The 25,843-nt window shown below is 42.2% G+C and overlaps 1 protein-coding gene across 1 annotated transcript in view; it reads right to left on the bottom strand.

Annotated features, from left to right (window-relative positions):
- PLB1 (phospholipase B1) overlaps positions 1–25,843 on the bottom strand; it is an 86,568-nt gene that overhangs the window by 32,808 nt on the left and 27,917 nt on the right. Inside the window, exons 18-35 of the mRNA XM_009931487.2 lie at positions 25,272–25,330; positions 24,116–24,189; positions 22,335–22,378; positions 21,395–21,503; positions 20,406–20,457; positions 18,386–18,466; positions 16,787–16,852; positions 15,984–16,084; positions 12,666–12,747; positions 11,932–12,036; positions 11,153–11,248; positions 10,271–10,342; positions 9,572–9,631; positions 9,109–9,169; positions 8,318–8,376; positions 6,466–6,533; positions 5,454–5,497; positions 4,128–4,236 (exon numbers count right to left, since the gene is read on the bottom strand). Coding sequence (XP_009929789.2) covers positions 4,128–4,236; positions 5,454–5,497; positions 6,466–6,533; positions 8,318–8,376; positions 9,109–9,169; positions 9,572–9,631; positions 10,271–10,342; positions 11,153–11,248; positions 11,932–12,036; positions 12,666–12,747; positions 15,984–16,084; positions 16,787–16,852; positions 18,386–18,466; positions 20,406–20,457; positions 21,395–21,503; positions 22,335–22,378; positions 24,116–24,189; positions 25,272–25,330 — 1,342 coding nt within the window. The remainder of the gene's footprint in view (positions 1–4,127; positions 4,237–5,453; positions 5,498–6,465; positions 6,534–8,317; positions 8,377–9,108; positions 9,170–9,571; positions 9,632–10,270; positions 10,343–11,152; positions 11,249–11,931; positions 12,037–12,665; positions 12,748–15,983; positions 16,085–16,786; positions 16,853–18,385; positions 18,467–20,405; positions 20,458–21,394; positions 21,504–22,334; positions 22,379–24,115; positions 24,190–25,271; positions 25,331–25,843) is intronic.

Genomic DNA, 25,843 nt, shown 5'->3' with positions numbered 1-25,843 from the left:
AACAGATCCATGTCCTTTTTGTGCTGAGGGCTCCAGAGCTGGACGCAGGACTCCAGGTGAGGTCTCACCAGAGCAGAGCAGAGGGGCAGAATCCCCTCCCTTAACCTGCTGGCCACGCTGCTTTTGATGGTTGCCCTTCTGGGCTGTGAGCGCACATTCTCAGGTCATGTCCAGCTTTTCATCCACCAGTACCCCCAAGTCCTTCTCCTCAGGGCTGCTCTCAATCCCTTCATCCCCCAGCCTGTATTGATACTGGGGGTTGCACTGACCCAGGTGCGGGACGTTGCACTTGGCATTGTTGAACCTCATGAGATTCACACGGGCCCACTTCTTGACCATGTCCAGGTCCCTCTGGATAGCATCCCATCCCTCAGATGTGTTGACCGTGCAACACAGCTTGGTGTCATCTGCAAACTTGCTGAGGATGCACTTGATCCCACTATCTAGGTCATCAATGAAGGTATTAAACAGTACTGGTCCCAGTATGGACCCCTGAAGGACACCACTTGTCACTGATCAGCTGAGAGTTGACCACAACCCTCTGGATGCGGCCATCCAAGGAATTCCTCATCCACTGAACAGTCCACCCATCATATCCCTATCTCTCCAATTTAGAGAGAAGGATGTTGTGGGGGACTGTGTCAACGGCTTTACAGAAGTCCACATAGATGGCATCTGTAGCTCTTCCCTTCTCCACTGATGTAGTCACTTCATCACGGAAGGGCACTAGGTTGGTCAGGCAGGACTTCCCCCTGGTGAAGCCATGCTGGCCGTCTCGTATCACCCCCATGTCCTCCATGTGCCTTAGCATAGCTTCTAGGCGGATCCGTTCCATGATCTTCCCAGGCACAGAGGTGAAGCTGACAGGTCGGTAGTTCCTAGGGTCCTCCTTTCTGACCTTTTCAAAAACGGGTATAATGTTTCCCTTTTTCTAGTCACCAGGGTCTTCACCTGACTGTCATGACTTTTCAAATATCATGGAGAGTGGCTTGGCAACTACATCAGCCAATTCCCTCAGGACTCTGGGATGCATCTCATCAGGCTCCATAGATTTCTGTATGTTCAGATTCCTCAGGTGGTCACGAGCTTGATCTTCTCTTACAGTGAGAGAGACTTTGCTCCCCCAGTCCCCGTCTTGTGGTCCATCTACTCGAGAGGTGTGGGAAGAAAGGTTGCCAGTGAAGACTGAGGCAAAAAAGTTGCTCAGCCTTCTCCTCATCTGTTGTTACCAGTTTGCCATTCTTGTTCTTTTTTTTGGGGGGGGCGGTGTATGCTTTCTTTGACCTTCCTTTTCTGACTGACATACCTGTAGAAGCCCTTCTTATAATTCTTTGTGTCCCTTGCCAAGTTCAGCTCCATCTGCACCTTGGCTTTCCTGACCCCTTCTATACACAACCCGGCAGCACCCCTGTACTCTTCCTAGGATACCTGTCTCTGCTTCCACTGCCTGTGCATTTCCTTCTTGACCTTCTTGTCAGCAGGTCTTGACTCAGCCATGCCAGTCTCGTGCCTTCCTTGCCTGGTTTCTTACACCTGAGGATTAAGAGCTCTTGCACTTCATGGAAAGAGTCCTTAAAGATCTGCCAGCTCTGTTCTGCTCCCTTGTCCCTGAGGGCAGTTTCCCAGGAGGTCCTAATGACCAACAGTTGAAGAGCTAGAAGTCTGCTTTCCTAAAATTCAGGGTCCTGATTTTACTCTTCACCTGTCCTATATCCCTCAGGACTACAAAATCCACCAGCGCAAGATCACTGCAGCCCAAGCTGCCTCCAATCTTCATATCACCGATTAGCTCCCTTGCGTTGGTGACCAACAGGTCCAGTATCACATCCCTTCTGGTAGGGCTGTCTATCACCTGGCTTGAGAAGTTATCCTCAATGCACTACAGGAGTCTCCTGGATTGTCTACAGCTCACCGTGCTACTTTTCCAGTAGATAATAGAAACAGTTTGCTAATGGGAAACACAGATATTCACAGTTCCTGTCACCTGTTCTCTCCTCTCAGTCTTAAATTCTTCACCTCCTTTTTTTCACATGAAATCAGAGATCTCATCCAAGCTCTGCTTCAGCAACATGCTTCAGACCTATCCTTAACTCCAGCTTGCACGTGAGCAGTTTGGCAATAAGTGTGGATAGGCTTAGGAACGCTTTGCTGAATGAGACCCGCATTGCTACACTGCCATCAAGTTCACTGAAGAGCTCTTCAAAGCAACCACTGATTTCATTTTAAGAAACCCTTACACCTAGTTTCCAAAAGGTGGCAAGAGTGCAAAATTAACTGATTTCAGAAAGGTCCCAGCACCTCTGGAAAGACATTTGCAGATTAGCACCCAAAAGTGAGATCGGCCAGGTAACAGTTCTGAAATACTAGCATTAGCTGGTGGATTCATTTTGCCCTCTGAATCACAGGAAAACGGATATTTTTGGCTGATGAAGAATAAATGCCTAAAGCTGGAGAAACACTTCCTTATGTTGCAGTACATTTCAATATTCAACTAGGATGTATTCATTTTTTCAGATGCATGAAGAGCCACAACCTTGCACACCTTTCTACAGAGAGTGATGAGACAGAGAAACAACAATGTGGTTGCAGAACATAGGTAGCTCCACTTCATCATGTTTATCCAGTCCAGGTGCTTGCATGGGAAGAGAGGAGACTAACTGGTATAGATGAAGTAGACAACTTTTCATTAGGCTAACAGCCGTCAGGTCATTTCATACCACTAACAAATAGCTATTTAATAGTAATGCTTTGGTTGCTACTGATACAAACTGCTTGAAGTCATATTGATGACTTCAGAGGTCACGTAACCTGTTTCAAATCCTCCCACCACTCCAAAAAGCCTGTTTAGGATTGAACTGATACAAATTACAAGACAGGCACCTATCTCATTCTTTCCTATAACAAGCAAAAGCTGAAGCTAATCTGGATATATGCTGCATATAGGAGTATGTTAATAAATTTTCTTGAATGGCTGAATCAGAGCCATAATCCTTGCACATGTTTCACCGACATACACTGATACATTCAGTCATCACTAGGAAACAAAATCCCTGCTCTCAGGTATGGGGAAGGCTGTAGGATATACGAGGGCACCTAGCAAACTATTTCTATTAGGAAATCCAAGCATTTACTGAGATTGCTAGTGTAAGTCAGAAGATACTCAAGGCCTACAGGAAAGCAGTAAAAATACCTGATAAATGCTAACAATCTTTATTTAGATACAGCAAACTCAAACACCTCATATGGGTCCTGAACTTCACTTCCAAGATCTCTTTGTGAAGGAAGAGGAATTTTTCTTTACACAAACAAACAAACAAAGGTCTGGGTAATATCAACTAACAATGTCAAATCCAGGCATGGTCTGCCAGAACCTGTGCCCAAACTACAACTGAATTCCAGCAGCCATCTGTTTTGTTAATTAGACAGCACTGACTCTTTCAATAAGAAGCCAGAGTTTTCTAGGATACGCAGTATAGCAAAGCTCAACTCATGCAGCCTTCCAGGTGTGACTAAAAGCAAAGAGCCAAATTCAGATGACCGCAAGACGTTACAATCCCTATTATTACTGGCAGAACTGGCTGCAACTGCACCAGGTCTGCAATGCACCAAAACCTGTATATGACCATCAGCAATTCTCCTTTTTTCAGATTCTAGACTGTGGCTAGAATTTTTTTCTAGCCACATTTTTTTCCTCTCTCTTGTGCACTCTTGCTTGCTTATCCAGAAGCCTGAGGCCAGAATTGTGGAAGATTTCATCTAGTTTTTCTCCTAGTATCTCTTTACCAATTCACTACATGCTCATTTTCTGACAACATCCATGCTTTCATAGATTTATTGACAGATAAATAGATAAATGAATAGATGTTGAAGAGGAAGAGTAGAAAACACCACCAAACAGTTTCTGCCAGTTTCTTGTTTGTGGGTTTCATGACCAGGACTGTTGGTGTCATTTGAAAGTTCACCTGTGAAACAAGCCCATACATTTAACAGGTTTTGAGCCAATTTTCAACTCTAACTAGACTGGTTTTTCTTGCTGTTCAGAGCAAGTTGTGACAGCATATGAGACAGTTGAAAGGGAATTAGATGAAGCATCCATCACCTGCAGATGTAAAGAAAAAGCTACGTACACAGCCTGTGCTCCAGGAACTGCCTGATTAAGGAATGCATTTGAATCATTCTCACTCCCGGTGCCGGTTGAATAGCCCGTGATCGTAGCATTGAACTCTCGAAAGATGTCTGAAAAAGAAAGATGGCAATGAAAGGAAAATGACTACATCTGCTCCCTGCCTAGAGGGACTAGCACACATCAGCACTGCCACAGTTTTGCTCCCTGACAGCGCAGCTGCTGCTGCAGTCTCCACTCAACTAGTTGCACCCACCAAGTCGTGGTGAGAGGGACCACCAGCTGGCAGCGACTCAGACAGCAGCCTGCTTCCTGCGCCCTGCTCTGTCACTGGCAGATAAGATGAGCAGAATGGAGGACTACAAAATAAAATCCTCAGTCATACGACGGTGACTTTGTGAAGAGACCCTGAAGGGGGCTTCAGACCAGCAGAAACTCCTTTTCAGCTAGAGGGTCTGGGTCTGCCTCATAGCTATGCAAAATCTCGCGTGATGGACAAATATGAAGGAGAAAGCCTCAGATGCACGGTTCTGACAAAATCCCACCATGCTCTCCATTATGTCCACAGTAGTTTCCAAAAGCAAGTTGACAGACTTATTGGTGGCTGAGAGTGAAAATGGCTGCATTGTAAACTATAAAAGCTACCTTAATCTCAAAGACTGAATTTAACTTCATTTTAATGAAGGCTTTGTCAAATGTAATACCATCCAGTGAATCAATTAATTGCTTATTCTAATTATCCTCTTGTTACATTCTGCTTATAATAAATGGGCAACACACAGAAGGACAGTTTATTGGCCCTCTTCAAATGGAAGTTTATTATTACAGTTGATCCAAACTGAAACTCTGGTGGATTTACATTAACAACAGACTGAGCTACAAGACATTCCACGTTTCAGTGAGGAAAAAGTTAAAATTATTCCCTTTAGGTTCCATGTATGAGTACTCAGCTTGATTTACTAAAGAGGTCTACTCTATGCAAACCTCTTTTTTTTAAAAAGCTGTGGTGCAATATTTATTAAAAGCAAATGTTAATTGCAACAAGAGCATGGACATAGCAAGTTTATTTAGAAATTCAAATAAAACTCACCAAGCATTTGAGAAGGGAGAGGGAAAGGAAAAGAAGGGAATTTCTAGCTGCTTCTCAGCTTTACTCTTGAAGACAACTTTTAGCCATTCGTCCTAGGATATCGTTTCTTTGAAAGGTAGTTCTTGTTAATTACTCTAAAACAGCTTGGAGATACTTAAGGGGTCTCTGTAAACATATCAGAAATCAGCCCATTTCCTTTCTTCAATCTTGCCAAGTAGATCTAGCAAAGCATTTACTTACTAGGTAGAGTTGTCATGTTCTCTAATGACATATCTCCTCCAATACTGAAATGAGAAAGAAAAATCCAGTCACTCATCTCTTAGGTGGACACAGACAATAAGCAAAAGTGAAATTCTACAGTACATCATGAGAAAAAGCAAAGGGTGATTAATTTGATCATAATCAATCTATCGGATTATGTGGAGAGGACAGAAGTGGAAGTGTTATTGGGGAGAATGGCTGAGGTTTCAGTGGTAAAGATGCTTGTCGGAAGGATTTAATGATGTTGCAGCTGTATGGGAGTATAGTAATCCATTATGAAATGGCAGAAAAATGCCTGGGACAGCTACATACTCTATGATCAAGCCCTAAAGTACTGCAGATGAGAAGGTCAATTTTGAGGCCAGTTCCAGCCTCACGAACCCAGTCTAAGGCAGCACCAAACAGCCAGCCACTGGGTGACAAGAGAGCTGAAGCAGTGGCTCCTCAGTCTCTTCTTCTGCTTCCTGCACAGGGATAGGTTGTGTCCAGCTTTTCAATTGATGGGACACACTGAGACCACACTTTAGCTTACAAAGAGGGGTTAGGATGGCACAGAAATGCGCTGCATGTGGTAAAAGTTCTCCAGTTAAACAAACTGTTTTCCATGGTGCTATAAAAAGTTCAGAAATAGCAAACTTTGAGAAGTCCCAAAAGCAACCAGTTCTGATATGTTTGTTCCTGCGACTTTTCTCCAGTTTTGTAGATTTCCAAGTTGCTGTGCCACCATAAAAATACAAATTGTCACAAACAGCCAAAGGTGAAAGCATGAGAGAAGTCAAAAGGCTATCTTGAAATTCATTGCTGAAAACATTTTCTGTGAAGCCACCCTTATGACAAATCTTGGATCTTGATACATCTTCACAAGAAATACTAGCCCAAGTAGCAAAAGCAACTTTTTTTTCAACTTTCTGACAACTGAAAGCCCCAGAACATGTGGAAGAGAATAATACAGGAGAGAATACACATCTCATCACCTTGGCTGAAGACTTACCTCCAAGACAGTCCACGGTATTCAGTGTCCAAATCAAGGAGATTATCTGAGGCAATTCCTGTACCAGCCTGGACATTATTTTTCATTACCCAAATGAAATTAAAGCACAATTACTAATACAATAGTCATTTATACATAGTCATTTTATTTACTTTTGAATGCACCTCTTCAAAAGCTTTAGAAGACATCTGGCTTTTACCCAGCCTTCCTCCTGAAGAATGCATCAATACCTTCCGTAATTATTTACAAGGACCATATTGTATATGATGCACAAAATAGATGATGAAGCCATGGAATAAAGACATTCTTCTCATGGGTCTAGTTGACCTGAATAACTAATTTACAGTTGCATTACTCAAGAATAATGAAAATGTCGCAAACAAACATATAAAACTTTTTGGCTAATGATAAGAAACTCAACAGAGAAAACAAATGTATCTCAGAAAGAGGCATCATAATACCTTTACACTGACTTGAAAAGTGTTGTGCTAAATGGAGACACTTATAGCAGTACTACAGCAAGGAGGAAAGCACTCTCTACACTTACCATGAAGAAAGAGTCAAGCTAGCAACTACATCCCTCCTAAAACAAGCAGCATAATTCAGAAGCAGAGTGCCTGCCAGCTGTGATAGTATAGTTTCATGCTAAATTTGGGTATGGGACAGTACTTCAGTACAGCACAAGACTGGGAAGACTATTTGCTGCTACCTCTGATTAAACCACAATACTTCATTTTCTTTTCTATGTATAACCTTTACTGAATTAATGGAAGACTGATGTTTAGAATAACTACTCATAGGCCAAGTGCAGCTCTGAGAGAGCAATGCACTGCTGCACTTTCTGAGAAAACAGATTTTATTGTCAGTTCCCATACACCATACTTAGAAGCAGAAACACCTGCAGGGACTTGGATATCATAATATAGCAACCACAGCTATACACAGAGTATCTTGCATTTGTCAATATTGCAGGTTTGCATTCAAATGTTTCTATTTATTTCAGTAGCCTCCTGTGTGTAGGAGTTTTAGCCACATGCCTGCCAGATAGTTGTAAAGGCCTCATGGTTTGTACACACAATGCCTTTGTTGTTAAGGCTTAGATTCAGAGAAACCTATGTTCCATTTATGTCTTTCTGCCCAGTGTTTCCTTTGAGCTGGCTGTAGAGTTTCAGTATTTGACCAGTATGAAAACATTAGGCAGAAAGGCATAACTGGAGTATAGGATGTCTGAATCTTGAGGCACGTTCCCTCTAGACTACCAAAGATCATCACCCTCAGCAAGAACTACATCTTGATAAAGACATTAGCTTTGAGTTAAACAAGCACAATAAAAAGACTGAATATCTTCTGAAATGGATAAAGTCAGAGGGCTCTCACCTCTGTAAGTCCTTATCTCATTAATGCTAAAATGAATAAAATGCTATTATCTAACATCCTTTAGTCACACTCTGTTCCCGAAAGAACCAAGGCGAAAGAACCAAGGCAAAAGAACAGGTTCACGAGTCTGTTCCTATTCAGAAAACTTTTGAACAAACACAGTAACCTAAGGCTTGTGCTATGTCCCATTAGTTTCAACAGCATCTGATCTCTTCTGTCTCCAATTCAGCAAACCATTTAAGTACCTCTTTAAAGGATTTGCCTGTGTTTTTGCCTGAGTTGTAAAGCACGTGAATATGTGCGTGGGGGCAACAGTGCTGGAGAACTGACACCTTCTTTCTTGTTCTAGCTGCTAGATCTGTTATCAACCATGAATGAATGGATCTTTTTGCTTCTAGGTATAACAGCTATTTCCCCTCCACCAGAGCAGGCACATGCTTTACCGAGAGAACAGTAAAAACACTTATCTTCTTACCGTCAAAGAATCCCCAAGGGCTGCTATAATTTTCACATCAGCTGGCTTTAGGAAATGCACTGCAAAGGAAAAAGGTGCAGCTGAACCTGGATGGGAAATAGCTATTCTTTTTCACCACTGTATATGTGAAACTTGCCATTGTGTATTCTGATGCTCAGTCATGCTGGCTTTGCAATACCCAAGTGACAAAACAGGAGTGCTCTCCAGCTCAGCTCACACAGTTGTAGCAGCAGCATATACATGATATTCAGCGTCTCAATGGTTAACATTGCCACCAAAAAGACAGAAGAGCGAGGAGCAAACAACAAGAAGTTGCAAACAATATCCAGCACCAAGATGAAGGCAAAACAATGCAGTATTAGACAAAGCAGGAACAGCATATTAAAGCTGTAAGAATGCAGAGCAGGACTAAGGAGAAGACAACATGAAGTTTTTTTAAAAACTGAATACTGCTATGTCCTAGATTAGCATGCATGCAGCTGGATTTCCAGTTTCCTTCCCCAAGATGTAGGTGGTATCACTTTTAGGCTACGTCCGCACACAAATATGGATTTTATCACAAGGTATTTTGAAGTTCTCTGCTGGCAGTGAGTTAAGTGGAGCCACTCAGTCAGCATGTTACCTTGTGTGACAGTATGGCATTGTATCTATTAAGCAGCTGCTGAAAAACATGACATCTTTTCTGAGCAGTATTTTTCACAGTCCAGCAGTCATGTCAGCAAAAATAAAAACTCATCTTGAAGGACAGTTGAAAGTAATTTAGCCTCTTAACATAAAGCAGGCAAGACTACCTGAAGTTGCAGGAGGGGAAGATGGAGACCTGTCCTCGCATAGCAGCTGGCTTCCATAATGCTAAAGAGAAGAAAAATTAATAGCATTTGGCTAGCAAATACAGTCAGTGGTAACTAGGAACTTCCTAGTAGAGTCCAGGTGGATAAACCAGAGCCTGTTTAGCATGTAATTAACCAGACAGGTCTTGGTTGCTCAATTCAATAGTCATATTTAGTATTGCTCAGACTAGAGTAGAATTCTGTACTGATAGCTGTGCCCTCTGAGCATGTGTTCTTACATATGTTTCTGGATGCATTTTGCCCAACTCAGGGAGTGCTTTCCTGTTCCATACCATGCACTCAGCCTCCCAAACCCCTTTGACCAAAGACTGATTTCATCTGTGGTGCAGAGCGTGACTCATCTGGTTACCATATAGGAACAGATGCAGCAGAGTAACAGTGGGATAGTGATGCTGACACTTACTGGCATTTCATTAGGGTATGTGTAATTACTGTTCTTATATGTCCTCAGGAATGGCTCAGCCTACAAAACAAGGCAATCTGAGTCAATGCAAAGCATCAGAAGAATACATGGAGATTTCCATTCCCCGACCTTCAGTTCTCAGATGTCTGTAGGTGATTAGCAGCTTGATGCAAATGAATCCCAGGGATTAAAAAAAAAAAAAAAAAAAGGCACTTTTAAAATCCATACGATAACAGTGTAAACCTGGGGCAATATCTTTACACAGCCAGAACTTACAGAATACACTCAGGACCCTACTGGTGTGATTAACAAGAGGCTTGTGTTCGCATTGCAAGGTAGTCCCAGCAACCCCTGAAGAGCTGTGCTGGCTGGTGCCATCATTGCTCTGTTTCCCCCACTGAAGCGCTGTCATTTAGTGTGGATATTTGGTGGTCTTGACTAGGCAGGCCGAACACCCTTCCCTTGTGTTTCAGCTAACTGTGATGTGTGACTGTGAGGAAGCTTTACTCCTAGGATGAGCCTTCCCTGCATCTCATGGGGGAGGGCTCGTACGGTTACCAGTGGCAGCGGCACAAACTATGTGGGAAAAAGTCAGACCCTGCTCATGGAGACAGCACTCCAGGCAGTTGGTAAAGGCTCACGCAGAGTCCCATCCACCCCTGGCACCTCCACACAAACACAGATACCTTTGTAACTTACCTCACTTGGACATTTGAGAACAATCTCACCTTCTAGTTGCTGATTATCTGTCTTCTCCCCTAAGGGTTCCAGCTGTGGGAAAAAGAGGGGTGTCCAGAAGAAAAGTGAGTATCAGAGAGCAAGGGGTAATGCTGTACTACCAGCCACCAGAAACCACCTCTGCAGCCCAGTGAGACAACTGCAGTGCCCTGCACTTGTCCTGCTGGCTTCCTCCATGCACGACTTCTTTGCGTGCTGAAGAGGCTAATTCCCATACGCCATGAACATAGCCTGATGATCAACGTGCCAGGCATCATCTCCCTAAGCAAAGTCCCAACACCCCCAGAGTTAACATACCCCGAGATTTACTGGTTTGATATGACTGGTTTCAGTCCAGCTGACCATTCTTCACATTCTATGATCTTATAAATGCTTATAAATATCTTAAAGGTGGGTCTCAAGAGGATGGGGCCAGACTCTTTTCAATGGTGCCCAGTGACAGGACAAGGGGCAACAGGCACAAACTGAAGCATAGGAAGTTCCTTCTGAACATGAGGAAGAACTTCTTCACTCTGAGGGTGATGGAGCACTGGAACAGGTTGCCCAGAGGGGCTGTGAAGTTTCCTTCTATGGAGATATTCAAAAACTGCCTGGATGAGGTCTTGTACAGCCTGCTCTAGGTAAACCTGCTTTGGCAGGGGAGTTGGCCTAGATTATTCCCCAAGGTCTCCTCCAACCCCTGCCATTCTGTGATTCTATGATCACTCTTTTCCTTTGTAAACACAATTAAGAGTTCAGAAGAGATAGGGCTACCTAGCTACCTAGATCCCTGGGGGTTTTGTTGCTGCCAAGGGCAAGATGGAGCAGACAAGGAGTGTCCAATACAACCTTTAAAAATCTTACCATGTTGTTCCACAGAGCACGTGCAGCCTGGGAATGAGTCTTCTGGCTGAAGTGGAAACAGTCTGGGGCAAAATATGAACTGTCCGGCAGTCCCTCCTAGAGAACAAGATAGGTGCTGTCACAGAGGCAGTAAGTCTGCAACAAGCTGCATATTATCCCCTCTCTCTCCCAGTGAGATATCCCAGCTGACTTCAAACTGAAGTAGCTGCAAAGGCTTCTGAGGCCAAGAGAATCAAACTGGGCCAGAGAACACCAGTAACTCAGAACTAAAAAGCCTTTCAAACATTTTTAATATGTGATTTCCAAAGTAATAAGGAATACAGACCACTGTGACTCTGGGTACAAAATACCTGGGCACAGATATTGATTGTATTCCTTATTTCCCCTAAGATTCACCCATTGTAGTCTTTTGAAGCATGTGGGTTTTCACACTAAAAGTATTTTACCAAAGTACTGGAAGGGACTTTGTGGTGTGTAAGGGAGACAGGGCGAGTGCTCCCTGGTGAAGACTTTGAACTGGAGATCTACTGCATGGTTGTCCGATTGCAGTGGAGTGGACTCAGTGCCCCAAATTGTGTCTTCAAGGTCTGTATTTGTGTTGCCCAGTATCTCTAATTATTCCATAAGCATTTTCTGCAATTTTGAATGTTAATGCAACTGAACATAATAATTACTAGACCAGAAAAATGCTGGTCACGTTTACAGCCAAGACAATTTTGAGGAGTCATTGGAATTGCATCAGGATTTAATGTAGGGGTAGGTTATTTGGTTGTTCTTACCTGTGTTTTTGGCATATCCACTTTAACCAGAAATGGCTGCATAACCACTGTGAAATCATCCTTACTGTCATACCTTCCACTCTCCACTAACTGGCGGGTTCTCTCCTAAAGTCAAAGAAAAATGGTCACCATTCCGTCTTTTACGTTCAGCTCACTAAGTCCCTCCATCCATTTACATCTCACCCAGGGATTCCTCCTCCCTAGAGCAGAAAACCAGACGTGGTCATGTTTCCAGCTCATGCCAGGCAGCCAACATAGCTGACTTTGAGATACGCATCCTGGGCTTCTTGGCAGAGAGGCAGCCTGAGGATGGCTGCCTAACTGACATGAGCAGGCAACCTGCTCAGTAATTAGATTTTCTGTCAAAAAAAAAATGTTCTTCCAGAACCACCGAAGAGTTTTTGGTTTGGCTGACATCCCATGCCTGGAGTTTGTTCCTGAGTTATCATGTTCTTCGACTTAATCTGATCTCCAATGAGATAAGTGATCAAAAAACTGCTGGCTCTCTGACATATTCTACTTTCTATGGCTCTGTAACATTTCTTTTTCTCATCTGCTTTGTTGTTGTAGTGAATCAGAGTTGATTATTGTTTTTAATTTTTTTAAATCACAGCTACAAATATGTCTTTAAAATCAGTGGAAATTGTCCCCCACCTCCAACTGTTAGCCCCTCTGTCGTCCCTTGATCAACAGGAGGATGACATTAAATGTGTAACAAATGCCACGTGCCTTACCTGATACCTTCTGTTAAAGTAGATCACCTTCTTGAGCTCATTGGAGTTGTCCTCAGGGTTTATGACACAAGGGCACAGGATCCTGTGAGATGAGAGCACGGCGCTGAGATCTGCTCTTCTTTTTTCCCCCCATTCCTGAGCTGACAATGGCGGGCAATGGGCACAAACTGAAGCACAAGAAGTTCCGTCTGAACATGAGGAAGAACTTCTTCACTCTGAGGGTGATGGAGCACTGGAACAGGTTACCCAGGGAGGTTGTGGAGTCTCCTGCTCTGGAGATATTCAAGACCTGCCTGGACAAGGTCCTTTGCGGCCTGCTGTAGGTGACCCTGCTTCGGCAGGAGGGTTGGACTAGATGACCCACAGAGGTCCCTTCCAACCCCTAACATTCTGTGATTCTGTGACAAGCTGCAGGGCTAAAAGCTTCTCCGAGAGGGATTTCTCTGAAAGGCTGCTCAACGGGAGCATTAGCTCTCATGTCTGAGTTCCTTCACTGTCCTGATTCTTGAGTAGAAACACATTTATTAGGGATAAAATAATGAATATCGAGTGAGGAAAAGGCTCCTTGCAAGCAAAAACCGTACTGGCTGCCCATGGCAAGGTTTTGGCAGCAGGAGTGACGTCTGTGAGGAGAGGCCAGGTGGACACAGCTGGTTCCAGCCAGCTTCAGCAAACCAAGCTCAGGGCTCAGCTGAGCCTGCCAGCCAAGACAACGGCATGAAAACCTGCTTCAGAAAGGGCAGAAAACACCAGACATTGAGGGGAGGAGAGAACCACAGCGGGAACAAGGAGGAGGTGCGGCATGGCAGAGCAGGACCTCCCCTGAAGGGACCGCAGCCTGTGGATGAGCCAAGGCTGGAGCAGGCACCCGTCTGAGGGACACACGCCAGAGCACAGGACAAGGGTGAGCAGGAGGAGCAGCAGACACACTGCTACGCCCAGACCCCTGTGCCACCCACGACTCGTTGAAGGGACGGAGGGTGCCCTGTCGCAGCAACAGGAGGGGCAGGAGAGGTGTTGGAGTGAAGCTGAGCCTGGCAATGAGGGAGGACAGGTGCTTTAACCATTTAACTTTTTTGTTTGTTCATTTCCCAATACCCGAATCAGTAATTAAATTTTTATGCTAATAGACAATAAACTCAGTTAATTTCCCCAAGTCAAGTCTGTTTTGCCTGCAGTGGTATTTGGTAAGTGATTTCCCTGCCTTTGTTTTGACCCATGAGTTTGTTGCTCACGTTCCTGCTGTTTTCTCCCCCATGCTGCTGGGGCAGTCAGAAATGAGCGGCTGCGTGGGTGCTTGGCTGCCAGCCGGGGCCAACCCACCACCCAAACCTTTTGCAAGTACACCTGCACAACGTGATTTGCTTCAGCAAAATTGTGAAAGCATCCTTCAAGACAGAGTTCCCACAAATCTATTCTAATCAACTGAGAGGGTCACAAGTTGGAGGATGTTTCACCCGAAGGATGGTAGAGCACCAAAACAGATGCCAAGACTGATGCTGCAATCTCCATCCTTAGAGAGCCATTCCAAACTGAGCCATTTTAAGTTTCTGTGAACTCATGTTGGCCACCTTTGTCCCATCCTGAAATTTTGATCCTTCTAGCACATGGATTTTTAATTCTGATACTCTCTCTTCCTGGGCATGCCTTATTATTATTTTACAAATCCAAATGAGAAAAAGGACTTTTAAAAATCCTGTCATATGATCACAGTAAAGCATCCCTGAGAGACCTCTTAGAGAAATACCTCCTATAGAGATGTAGTTGATGATACATATAAAGTACACACAGATCCTTACCACCTCCAAACTTGTCTTAATGGAGAGCAACTAATAAAACAAGACTTGACATCTACAGTGCATCTATATGAAATGCAATGGAAACCTAAACTGTGTTTTCAGAAATGTTTCAGTAACATAAGCAAGGAAAATTAGTGGAGATGTAACCTCTTTTTAGGTTATTTGCTACACTCAGGAAAAAAGCGACAAGGTTGCAAGACCAAAAGCCTCCTTTGGGTCCTGCTTCAATTCAGTAGCATAGCATTCCTTATCCCACACAGGGTCTGCTTAGTACCTTATAAACTGGATTTGCTGCCAAACAGGTAAATGTTAAATTCAGCATGGCACCTGAAATGATGGGAAAAGGTTATAGGTATCTTGAGACAATCTAAAGGCTCCACTAACTACCTTTGTCCAACTATTAGGGTCTTGAGATACATGTGTGCTCTAGCCAGTAACCTTCATTAAAAAGAAAAACTACAACTGGGTATCAGAAACACCACCACTCTGAGTTTAAAAGCTAATTTTCCACTGACAGCCACCAGAGAGCCCCTAAATCAGAGCAAGAGAGTTGCATCTAGGTCTCTCCTGTGAAACCACCTTCTTTCATGAGGCTCTTCAAGTCTCTGCACTTCCCTGGTCAACAGCTGCAGAGTCCCTTGCAACTGAAGGGATGCAACAGGATGGATTCAAAGCAGATGTTTAGTGAGGCAGCTGGGTACAGGAGACCTTGTAGTTCTCATATAACTCTGGTCTCCAAGCTAGCTCTTACAGTCTGTGCTGATGTTATTCGGTACCATCTCCTTGGCCCAAGAAGTGGGAGCAGCAATGGCTGCCTGCATTCTCAGGAGAAGGTTGTTCTGCCTGTCTGTCGAGAAAAGCAGAGATCTGCTTTTCTGAAAACAAACAAATCCTGCCAGGAGCAGGGGAACATGCTGAATCCTATCTGAGTCACCAGAAACTCACCGAGGCGCAGACCTGCCACCTCAGTGGCAGATTCACACTAATCTGGGAGAGGCAACAGGTAGCATGATTAAGCATCCCAGACATCTGCTTGAGAGACTAATTAACAATAAAACTAACAATCAATAATGAGATTACAGAGATCAGAAACAACAGAAGCAAGAGGGAGAGTTTTAAGACTGCAGAAAGGTAAATTTGTAAACAAAGCTAGTTTAAAGTGATCAACTAAGAAAACCCTGTGTCTTTATTTCTTCTCTGTCTTTGCTCAAAGAGTGCACAGCTGAGCTCTTTCTGCTCTGGCTTGAACTCTCTTGCAGCATAAGTGACAAGTCATTAAAATGGCACCTCCACAAAATGTGGCAGCAGCAGGGCTGAGATACAGAGACAGTGACAGACAGACAGGTATTTCTAAATGCTGTGTTGAAATCAACGTGTAGGTACATATGCATCCACAGAGGAGGGGATGTGGTGGACTGAAATACTAGAACCTTTTCCATTTCAGAAAAATGTTTCCCAAGAAGACCTTGCAGCCTTCCATGAGCAACAGTGAGAACTGCAACATAAATCATCTTCAAACCTCATCAGCAGCTTTGGGCAGCTATTGTTTTTTAATGCGTGCAGCTCCCGGAGGCTTGCTATGGAAAGCACCGTCACCAGGTTCACAAACGTCCGTGGAACCTGCCAAGAGATTAAGCAGCAGATAGCCAATGCCTGGAGCACTGAGTGCCATCTTTGCCCCTACACAGCCACAGCAGACCTCAGGTAGCAGCCTGCTGAGCCAGGCAGTTTACATTATTTATTACAGAGGTGTTCAAAGTACTTCGTCAATAATTAATCCCCCACACATACAATACTAAATTACAGCCCCTGCCTGCACTGCCTAGTTCTTTTTTAAATGCTCATGGCTGGTCACTTGAAAATGATGGCTTCAAAAACGTCCAAACATGTTGTTATAGGTCTCAGCATCGCTCAGACATCTCTAACTCTTTGAGCACTCTCATTGTCACCTTCATCTGCAATATCAGAATCTCTGTCTTAATGACAACAAAAAAATATACTTATATGCAGTATTTTGCAGTATAATGAGCAAAGAATTTTCTAGCTATTGAATACCATATGTTTGTTCAAATTTGTTACAATACTGTTTATGTTCTTTGTCCACAGCACATCGGCTAGAACCAAGCACATCCTTACTCCTTCAGCAAAATACTTCTCCAGCCCTTTCTGCCTCTCACAAAGATGCTCCTGCAAGCAAGCATCTCTGCATACAGCAGTGCACCGCAGATGAAAGCAAGGTACTAAATTCTCAATAAATAATCTGTGACTATTTTACAAACAGAACATGATCCCCACTCCCACATACTAGAAAGTCTGTTTTACCTCGCTGTGAAGTATGTCCAAAGCTATTTGTAGATTGTAGGTGTAGTTTTCAGGAGAGTAGCGTGCCTGTTGAAGCAAGAGGGTTGAATTTTATCATCAACCAGTTTACTCCAGCAGGCACAACAATGACTAGCTGGAGTCTCTCACAGCAGCATTCCCGTTTCTAGCTCTTGGGTCAAGAGTAAAGCAGTCTTAGGCAAAACTGCCCTGTCTGTGCTTTTCTTCTTTTCCATTGCAGCTGTCTCATTTTCAAGAAAAGAGCTAGTGGTCACTGGATACCAGTGAAGGAGCAAATTCAGGGGGCATTATCAGCCTCCATCCCCAGGCTTGCTCAGGCCAGTCTTAAAAGCACAGCTAACACCTCACCAACAAGGACCATCTTTGGGAGAGGTCAGTTTGTGTGAAATTAAGTTTGTTTCTGCTCCATGGAATATCAGCAACATGCCTCCCATATGCTCCTTACCTGCCACAAACAGTAACTGGCAAAGCTTAGGCGTTTTTCCGCGAGTGAAATCACTTTATATACTTGCCTCTCAGCAGCAAAATTTCCCTCTTCTGTTTGAGTGGTTTGAACCCTCTAATTTAACTGTCTCAAGTAATCCAACTTTTATTTCTTCACTTGTGGAACTATTCGACAGTCAAGTGAACTTCCCTATGAGAAATGTCTGTCATTTTCAGCCTCAATTCTCTTTGATTTAATTTCAAGTACAAGTTCATTGAGAGTCCCACTGGCCTACTCTACAAAACTAGACAGCTCAGTTCCCTTATTCATTTCCTAAGTTACAGCTCACCAAGAGCATTGCGTTGGCACTGTTTGTGGCTGTGCAACATAAAGGAAGTACCACTGTGGTCACTGGAAGCAGACATACTATCTCTTTGCCACCTACACTCCTGTGTGACTGTCAGTTCATGTCTGGGTTAGGAGCAGAAGGTAGGAAAGGTTAATTTGCTTCTTCCTTGATTTATAAGCATCTTATTGTGCTGCTTTGCTGTTTTTCCTGATCTGAAATTAATCATGCAGAATTAGAAGTATGTCCTCTGCTGCTTGTAAGTAGGTAAGACTTCGCTACGTGAGGAGTCTGCCACAGACTTTCACCTCCTCTGTACTCACACATATCAAAGACTATATACAGTGTGTATATATATTAAATATATATACAGTGTATACTATATTATATGTAATTGCATCAGTGTGAGCTGTGGGTAGAACTATTTGCATAGCACTGAAACTGGTAAGAGAGCAGCGAGCGAGACTTAGGAGTTTGACTGCACAAGGCAAAGAACAGCAAAAACTCTTGACCTTTTATCTACAGGTGGTAAAGTGACTAGATGATGGAAAGCTATCTTAGTTAACAGCAGAACAAAGTAGCCGCAATTATGTAATTTACAGGTGTTCTAAAGATACCACCTCTTTTGTCATAACATCAGGTTGAACGACCTAAAGGTCTCAGTACAGTTAAATTCCAGAGCTGAGCAAATAAGATCTACCTTATTTTGGTCTCACCCAGTGAGTTCTGCCCTCTCACCCACTGCAATTCATGCATAGAGACCTTATGCCCAGCCTGGCCCAGTTCGCGCTGCAGGCAGCAGGGGACTTACTGGGTCATTGCAGAATTGGCACAGGTCATTTCCTCCTATGAAAAGTGTTACGATCTTCCAGTCAGTCTGAAAATTTATTCTCTGCACACAGAAGGAGATAGAATGAAAATTATTAATCAAAAAAAAAAAAAGAGAAGGGGGCAGGCAACACACTACACACAAATTTAACATTATTCAGGTTACCTGGCTACCTTACATCAGGTTCTCCAAGCATCCATGACAAAAATAAATTTGTAGTCATGACTGAAGGTGTAGAAACTACTATGATCTATATAAGGTTTACAATATCAGTAGTACCATGAAAAATTATTTGCTTCAGAAAACTATTGCTCAAAATCCATCTGTATGCTTTTCTCAGTAATATCTTGTGTATACACAGAGTGACGACTGCTGCAGTTCTAGGAATATATCTTCATTGCAAAAATGATGGTATATGTTTTACTGTGTCATAAATAATGCAGCTATCCTGCTGGAAATCCCTGGAGGGCAATATATTTCAGTCTTGCTGTGAGACAAACTGCAAAGAATAGAGGGGGAATATTAACTCTATCTAACAATACTGGTAAAAAATTCTAGCACTTTTTCATCTGGAAGCATTTTGCAGAGGAATATCTAATGCAAGGTAATTTTGCTTCAGTAAACACACTTTCTTAGCTGTGAGGAAAGGTTCAGATATGCTTAGTACTGCATAGCTGATATTGTACTCAATAGCTTAAAGCTTCAAATTCCGTGCAAAACACCACTAAGAAAAGCAGCAATAGTATGTCAGCCTCAAGTGGTTTAAAAATATCTGTCTTCAAAGGCAGAAGGCAACATAGCCCAGCTGGTAAACACACTGTTCAGTAGTTTGGTCTCAAAATGTACTTATCCAAATTAAAAGAGGGGAAAATTGTCATCCTGCACTAAAAAAGTGTTTAAAAAAGCGAAAAAAAGGAGCTCTTAAATCAAAGATATATGACCTATATACAAACATTCTTTCTAGTTAGAAAGAAGTTTATTAGTTATATTAAAAAAAAATTTATCACTTAAAAAAAAGGTATTTGCATTCATTTCTGCTGTGTGAGGTTTCCAAGCTGATAAGCACGATGGAGTAATATTTAGAAGGCTGGAATGGTTTGAATGAAAACCATCCAGCCACTTCATTGTTAGCTGTTATCCCTGTTAATCTCAATTCAGATACAGCCATCAGAGTGAAATCTTGTTTATGAGAATGTGAACCAAAAAGGAAGGTACTGCAAATATTTTTACCAATATGTATTCACCAGAGTGTTTATACTAGATGTGCACACACAGTTATCTTGAAGGCTTTTCAGCTGCTTTCCAAATGCACAATTGGAAAGCCAAAATAATATCACGTAACTTAGGTCACTGATTGCACAGCACATTTGTCAAACTACAAATAGCAAACATTCAAAGCATTAGCTGAGGTGAAAAATATGCAAGCAATCCTCACACTAATATGTGTTTTACAGAACGTTAATCAAATAATTCCTAACAACAAATGTGTAAGTCAAAAATCAGCTGATGACTAAGTGAAAGAAGGGACTAAATTGTTTTCTTTAAAATCAGGTGCTTTCCTCCTTTCACGTGTTCACTCCCCATGACTGCCACTTGAAAAGCTTGCCCTCAGCATTCCAGCACATATCATTACTGCTGGCAAAACCATGTGTTTACAAGCCAATTACTAGGTACCACAGTAAAATCCTAGCAGAGAAAAAGTTCTGGCATCTTGCAGGGTGATGTACGCTGGGAGGGGAAGAAACAACACTGAATTTACCAGACATTTGTGGTAAAAATGATAAGAAGGTTACAATTATCTGAGTTTGATAGTAACTATCACGTGCTGGTACAAGTTCATTTAATACAAATCTATAGATTATTTTGTACTGACTCGCACTCTGCACTGGGCAATATTACATGGCACACGGCTGTACCCAGGCATCTGGTGTTGGTTTGTTATAAACTAATGATGCCACACAACTTCATCTTTCTAAAGAAATTAATGACATATCAAACTCACAGTATCATTCTTCATTAGGTTCACCAGTCTTCTAACCTGTGCAGCAACATGCCTAAAAATAAAAGAGAAATAAAATCAGAAAAGTAAAATAATAAAACAGGAATCCTGCATAGACAACAAGGCAAAGAAGAAAGTTGATGAATGGACATCCCTCACATAACAGCTAAAAAAAACCTGGGAAAGTCCAGTTTTCCTTGAATAAGAGGTACGATACCTAAAAAAGGCTGTATTTTGAGACAGTGATGGCTAAAAAAAGTGACAGAACAATTAACATCCAACAGGCACTTCACCACTTTCCAGGCTCTGCATAGTTACACTTTTACAAACTATATAGAAAATACACTGTGCTGCCACAAAGTAAATGTACTTTGCTCCTTCCTAACATCAGACAGATGCTATTCATACATGTTATCACTGAAGCATCACTGCATGTACGAACATTATTGCATGGCCTCAAGCCACTGAGGCATGTCTCAGAAGAAGTGTTCCCAAGAGAAAAAGATGTGGTATGAATTTCACTGAAGGCTGAGCATAGTGGTCTCTAAGTAAATCCCAGCTCTGACACAGACTGACCATAAGCAATTCACAATTTTCTTGGACTTAGTTGCTCTACACAAACTCTTGGTCCTACTGACAAGAGGGATTGAATATACCTCCTATAAAACAGGGATATTCTATCTCTGCCTCACAATAGGGATGTGAAGCTTCCCAAGTAGTGCTTGTGAAGTGCTTTGTGCTTCTTGGTTGAAAATCTTAAAGAAAGCATTCCATTTACTGCTAATTTATTTGGCAGAGATTAGAAACACTGCAAAGTCTCCATCACATTTCTTGGCCTTCATGCTAGAGATGAGCTAAAGAAATCTATTTAGGCTTGCCTATCAGCCTTACTGCACTCTTGCGAAAGTCCAGGATTTAGGCCTTCTTTAGCTAAAACTGAGTTTCAAAGAAAAATCAACTTTCTATTAAAATTAAAAGAGTTTTCCTCTTACTCTGCACGATCCCCTGCTACAGCTTGGTTGAGTGCAGCATTATCTGCAGTCTCCTTTCCATTGCCAGTGGAATACCCTATCAGGGATGGGTTGAACTCACGAAGAAAATCTGCAGAAAAAGACAGCACCCTGAAACGTTGCTTACTTCAGCACTTAACAAATAAGGTTATAAAGATTAGACCTTAGTAAAAGACCATTAAAAAGCTTTAAGAGATATCTGTCAAAAAACTAACCTTTAAAATAAATGAGGAGATTTGTCACCATATACCTATTTCCTTGCCTTCGAAATTTCCAAATTTCATGAATTCGGATATCTCATGACCTAATGGGATCATCTTGGCTAGTAATGCCGTTGTGCCAGGTAAGTGAGGATGAGCAACCCTATGCTTAGGCAGGAGACTCTTATGGTGTCATACTCAAACTGCGGATGGGTTGGAATCAAATCCTTTAGCCTGATCTCCCCAGATGTATTAACCACAAAGACCTAAGATTCCCTTCTAGATCTTATGTTACAAACCAGCCTTACAAACACACTGGATCTAAAATGCCCTGACCCTTAAAAAGCATGTAAAATCTGATCTTGCAACATGATTCTGCTCCTCTCTAAAACAACTTTCCCGTACAGTCAAAATAGTTTCTTTAGGCTACGATCTAAGATCTTTGATTCCTCTCTCCCCAATATGTTTTGGACAGAACCATAACAGAATAGTACTGAAGCAACCAAACCCCTAGGAACTACAAAATACATAGTTAAGTCATGCACAGCAAATTACAGCCTGGTTGTTATGCAACTTTTACTCAGCACTGGATGTTGAATACAAAGGGATTGCTTCTGTAATGTTACAAATTGTAAATCTTTCTTCATGGCTTCTTTTACACTAACAGCTGTTCTAATAAACAGCTCCAGACATTTATCACGTTTATAGAAAAAGGCACTTACTTGCTAGTGTCGTGACTGTGCTTATGTTTTCATTCCCTCCAACACTGTGAAAAAGAAAGAACAAGAAAAAATTTTGCAAGAACTGATGGACTTGGTAAGGCAGTGGACTAAGTAATAGAGCTCCCCCTTATGGGGTTTCTACATCTGTACACAGCACGTTCTCTTGTGGTTGTACTAAGTCAAAGCAAACTCTACATTCATACCAAAGGTGTCACGAAATCAGAGGCTCTGTCATAATCATAAGAATTACATTAAAAGCCCTGTACACTAGCTGCCCTTTCAATTCTCTCATGAGTTTTTGCATATGTTCAAGTCTAGCTGAAAGAAATCAGAATTTGTAAAAGCTGCCAACTTTGCTATTGTTCATAGAATCATCATAGAATGATTTGGGTTGGAAGGGACCTTATAGATTGTCTAGTTCCAACCCCCCGCCATGGGAAGAAACACCTCCCACCAGACCAGGTTGCTCAAAGCCCCATCCAATCTGGCCTTGAACAGTGCCAGGGAGGGGGTATCTACAAGATCTCTGGGCAACCTGTTCAAGTGCCTCACCACCCTCATCGTAAAGAAAAGTCCCTCTCCAGCTTTCTTGTAGGGCTCCTTCAGGTACTCGAAGGCTGAGTTAAGGTCTCCCCGGAGCCTTCTCTTCTCCAAGCTGAACAGCCCCAACTCTCTCAGCCTTTCCTCATAGCAGAGGTGTTCTAGCCCACTGATCATTTTTGTGGCCCTCATCCCTATTAAAATATTTATTACTTCCATTTTTAGTTAACATATCCTTTGTAGCCATGAAAACAAGTTCTAAAAGCATATATTTCACATTGAAAGTATACGGAATACTCCCCCCCCACCCCCATTTCACTCAGCTGGAAGAACACTATTAGACTGGTAAAAATCACCATGCGTCTGTGTGCTCTTTACTTCATGCTGTGGAGAATGCTAGCATACTTTTCCCTCCAAATGTCAGTAGAATATTATTAGAGATCAAAATATAAAAAGTTGGACTTGCAACACCTCTATAGCATCCCTTTAATTCGGAATAGAGTATTTTGAAGTGCTCTAGTACATGTTTAAACCTCTTACAGAGCTGCAGTGTTTCAGATGGATAAGAAATGATGAACAGAAAATCAGCCTGACAGGTTTGGTGTTAAATAACACAGTTGCAGAATAAAAAGTGAACATGATCGTCTTTCTTCAGAGCGATTTTTTGACCTGTCTAATAAAATGTTGCGTATGTAAGAGTCTGTACTGACTCATAATTGACAAACTGTTTTGCATGGTGTAAGAAATACTGGGAAAGGGTCAAGGAAATAAGACGCTGTGTATGAAACAGCAGCACCCAAAAAAGTTCCTATTCTGACTCTTTGTAGACTGGTGATTTTAAAGAAGACCAAAGGGGGATGTGGGCCATAGCAGGGAACAGCAGACAGGACACAGAAAGAGCAGGGACAGAAATGCAGACTGCGCTAGTGGTGCAATGCCACTGGGACCTAGAAGTCCTCTTTGCAAGTCACAACCATGAGAGAAGAAAGGGACCGTCTTAACAAGGACCTAATTTCATCCATGTATCCAGGCCTATTCCAGCCATGCTACACTGTACTCTAGAGAGCCATTAGTCTGACACTTTATCTATCATGAGTAAAAGTACAACCACGTGCCTCCATGCAAAACGTGAAGTCAAATTCACTCTCCACAAGCCTCCATTTGTTACAAAAACCAATGACACATATCAAAACCCAAGAAAATTGGTTCACTCCCATTGAGGGGGAATTACTGGGACTCACCTCCAGGAAATACCTCGATATTGAGTCAGGACATCCAGAACATCATGGGGTTTGGATGCTGCCCCATTAGCTGCCTAGAAGCAGAAGAGAGAACAGGACTTCACCTTTAGAAAATAAGAATTGCTGCAGTAACTAGTTCTCTGACTGATCCTAGTGAAAATAATTAAAGAGGATGTTAATGAAGCAAGCTACATCATCTTCTCAAAATATAACAGATCCTTGTTCTCAAGATGATCAAGGACTGAGGGCATTTTAACTGCTCCAGTGAATTACCAAATTACCATCTTGTATCAACTTCTTGATAAGATCAAGTGCGGAAAAATTGGTTGAGAATGTTCAAAATACTCATACAATTCTAAATTTACATAAGGAATAAATAAGAGAGCAGTGCTCCTAAATGAATAATTTATTAAAATGTTCCTCACACTAAAAAGTGGCACAGTGTTTTTATGTCTTCTCCCCCCTAGTTTCCCCAAGAAAGGAGACTACTAGGATCTAACGTGGTAATTAGCACAAAACACAGAAGAAACAGAAATTCTGATATGAGCAGTGAAGCAGTCATCACTGATTGGAGAATCACAGCTAGCCTGGGGCAAACGAGTTTAGGTAGTTCCAGGAATAGTCTTAAAAAAAATCCTCAAGATAAGTTACAGTTGACATATCTGATGATCTATTGTAATTTTACTCAAATGTTCAGTTAGTATAACTGGACGTGGCTTTATATGCTTTGGTATGATCTAGGTATATGTATCTCATATCATATATGTACATACAATTAGCTGCAGAATTTGTTCTTTCTATTTATGCCACTTACTAATAGCTTTGAAGGCCAATACCTTGGGAGCTGCTTAGAATCAATAAAGAAAAGCAATTGTTGCAAGTCCACTCTAGCAGGCTGGATTTGCTGCTGTGCAATCTGATCTTGCAGCTCTGCCTTGTGCGGCACTCTTGTGGACTTTAAATGGGAACTGTGCACTCAGATTAGACTCACGATCTGATTACCAGCAAGTCAAGGTGCAGTATGGAATAGAATACACGATAAATGCGTTTGGCTCAATAGGGCACAACTGCATGTATTCTATTTCTTGGCTTAAAAATTCAGAAATGCTTTTTCATTACTTGCTTTAACGATGGTTATTCAGTGATCTTTACTTACTGTGAGTGAATCACCCAGGGCAGCAATCACCCGAATATCTGCCGGTTTCAAATTATGAACTAATAAATAAAAAATAAAGGTAGTGTAAAGCAAGAAGAAAAGAAAGAAAACTTCAAACTGTGATGGTTATCAGAGATTTTCATTGGAATAAGCATAAAGCATTGTAAAGACAGTATTTTAATATTCATGACAGTATTAGCTCAGAATGACAGACACTAATAGGCATCAAACCAGAAATGTTTCTTGGTACCATGGCTGGGCATTAGCTACAGTGACAAGGGAGGCAGTAAGATTTCAGTCTTGCATCTGTGCTTACTCAGTTTCCTTTCAACCAGTGGAAACAACTGAAAAGCAGGCACAGCTCCAGTGCCGGCACAGTGTGGAAATTCTGGGACCATCGCAGCTTCGGAAGGAGAACAACACCCACCGGGGGCATGATTCCATGTGGCTTTCTGCACCCCAAACTGCACTGACAAGAGCCCCTACTGCAGACATAAACACACACACAGTTTTACCACCCCTGCAACAGAAGTGCCCAACTACCTTCTGTCATTTCCACTGTCACTTCTTTG

The sequence above is a fragment of the Opisthocomus hoazin genome, chromosome 2, assembly GCF_030867145.1.
Source record: "Opisthocomus hoazin isolate bOpiHoa1 chromosome 2, bOpiHoa1.hap1, whole genome shotgun sequence".
In the NCBI taxonomy this organism is placed as follows: Eukaryota; Metazoa; Chordata; class Aves; order Opisthocomiformes; family Opisthocomidae; genus Opisthocomus; species Opisthocomus hoazin.
The sequence above is the reverse complement of the archived record's forward strand: the minus strand, read 5'-3'. Positions and strand labels throughout refer to the sequence as shown.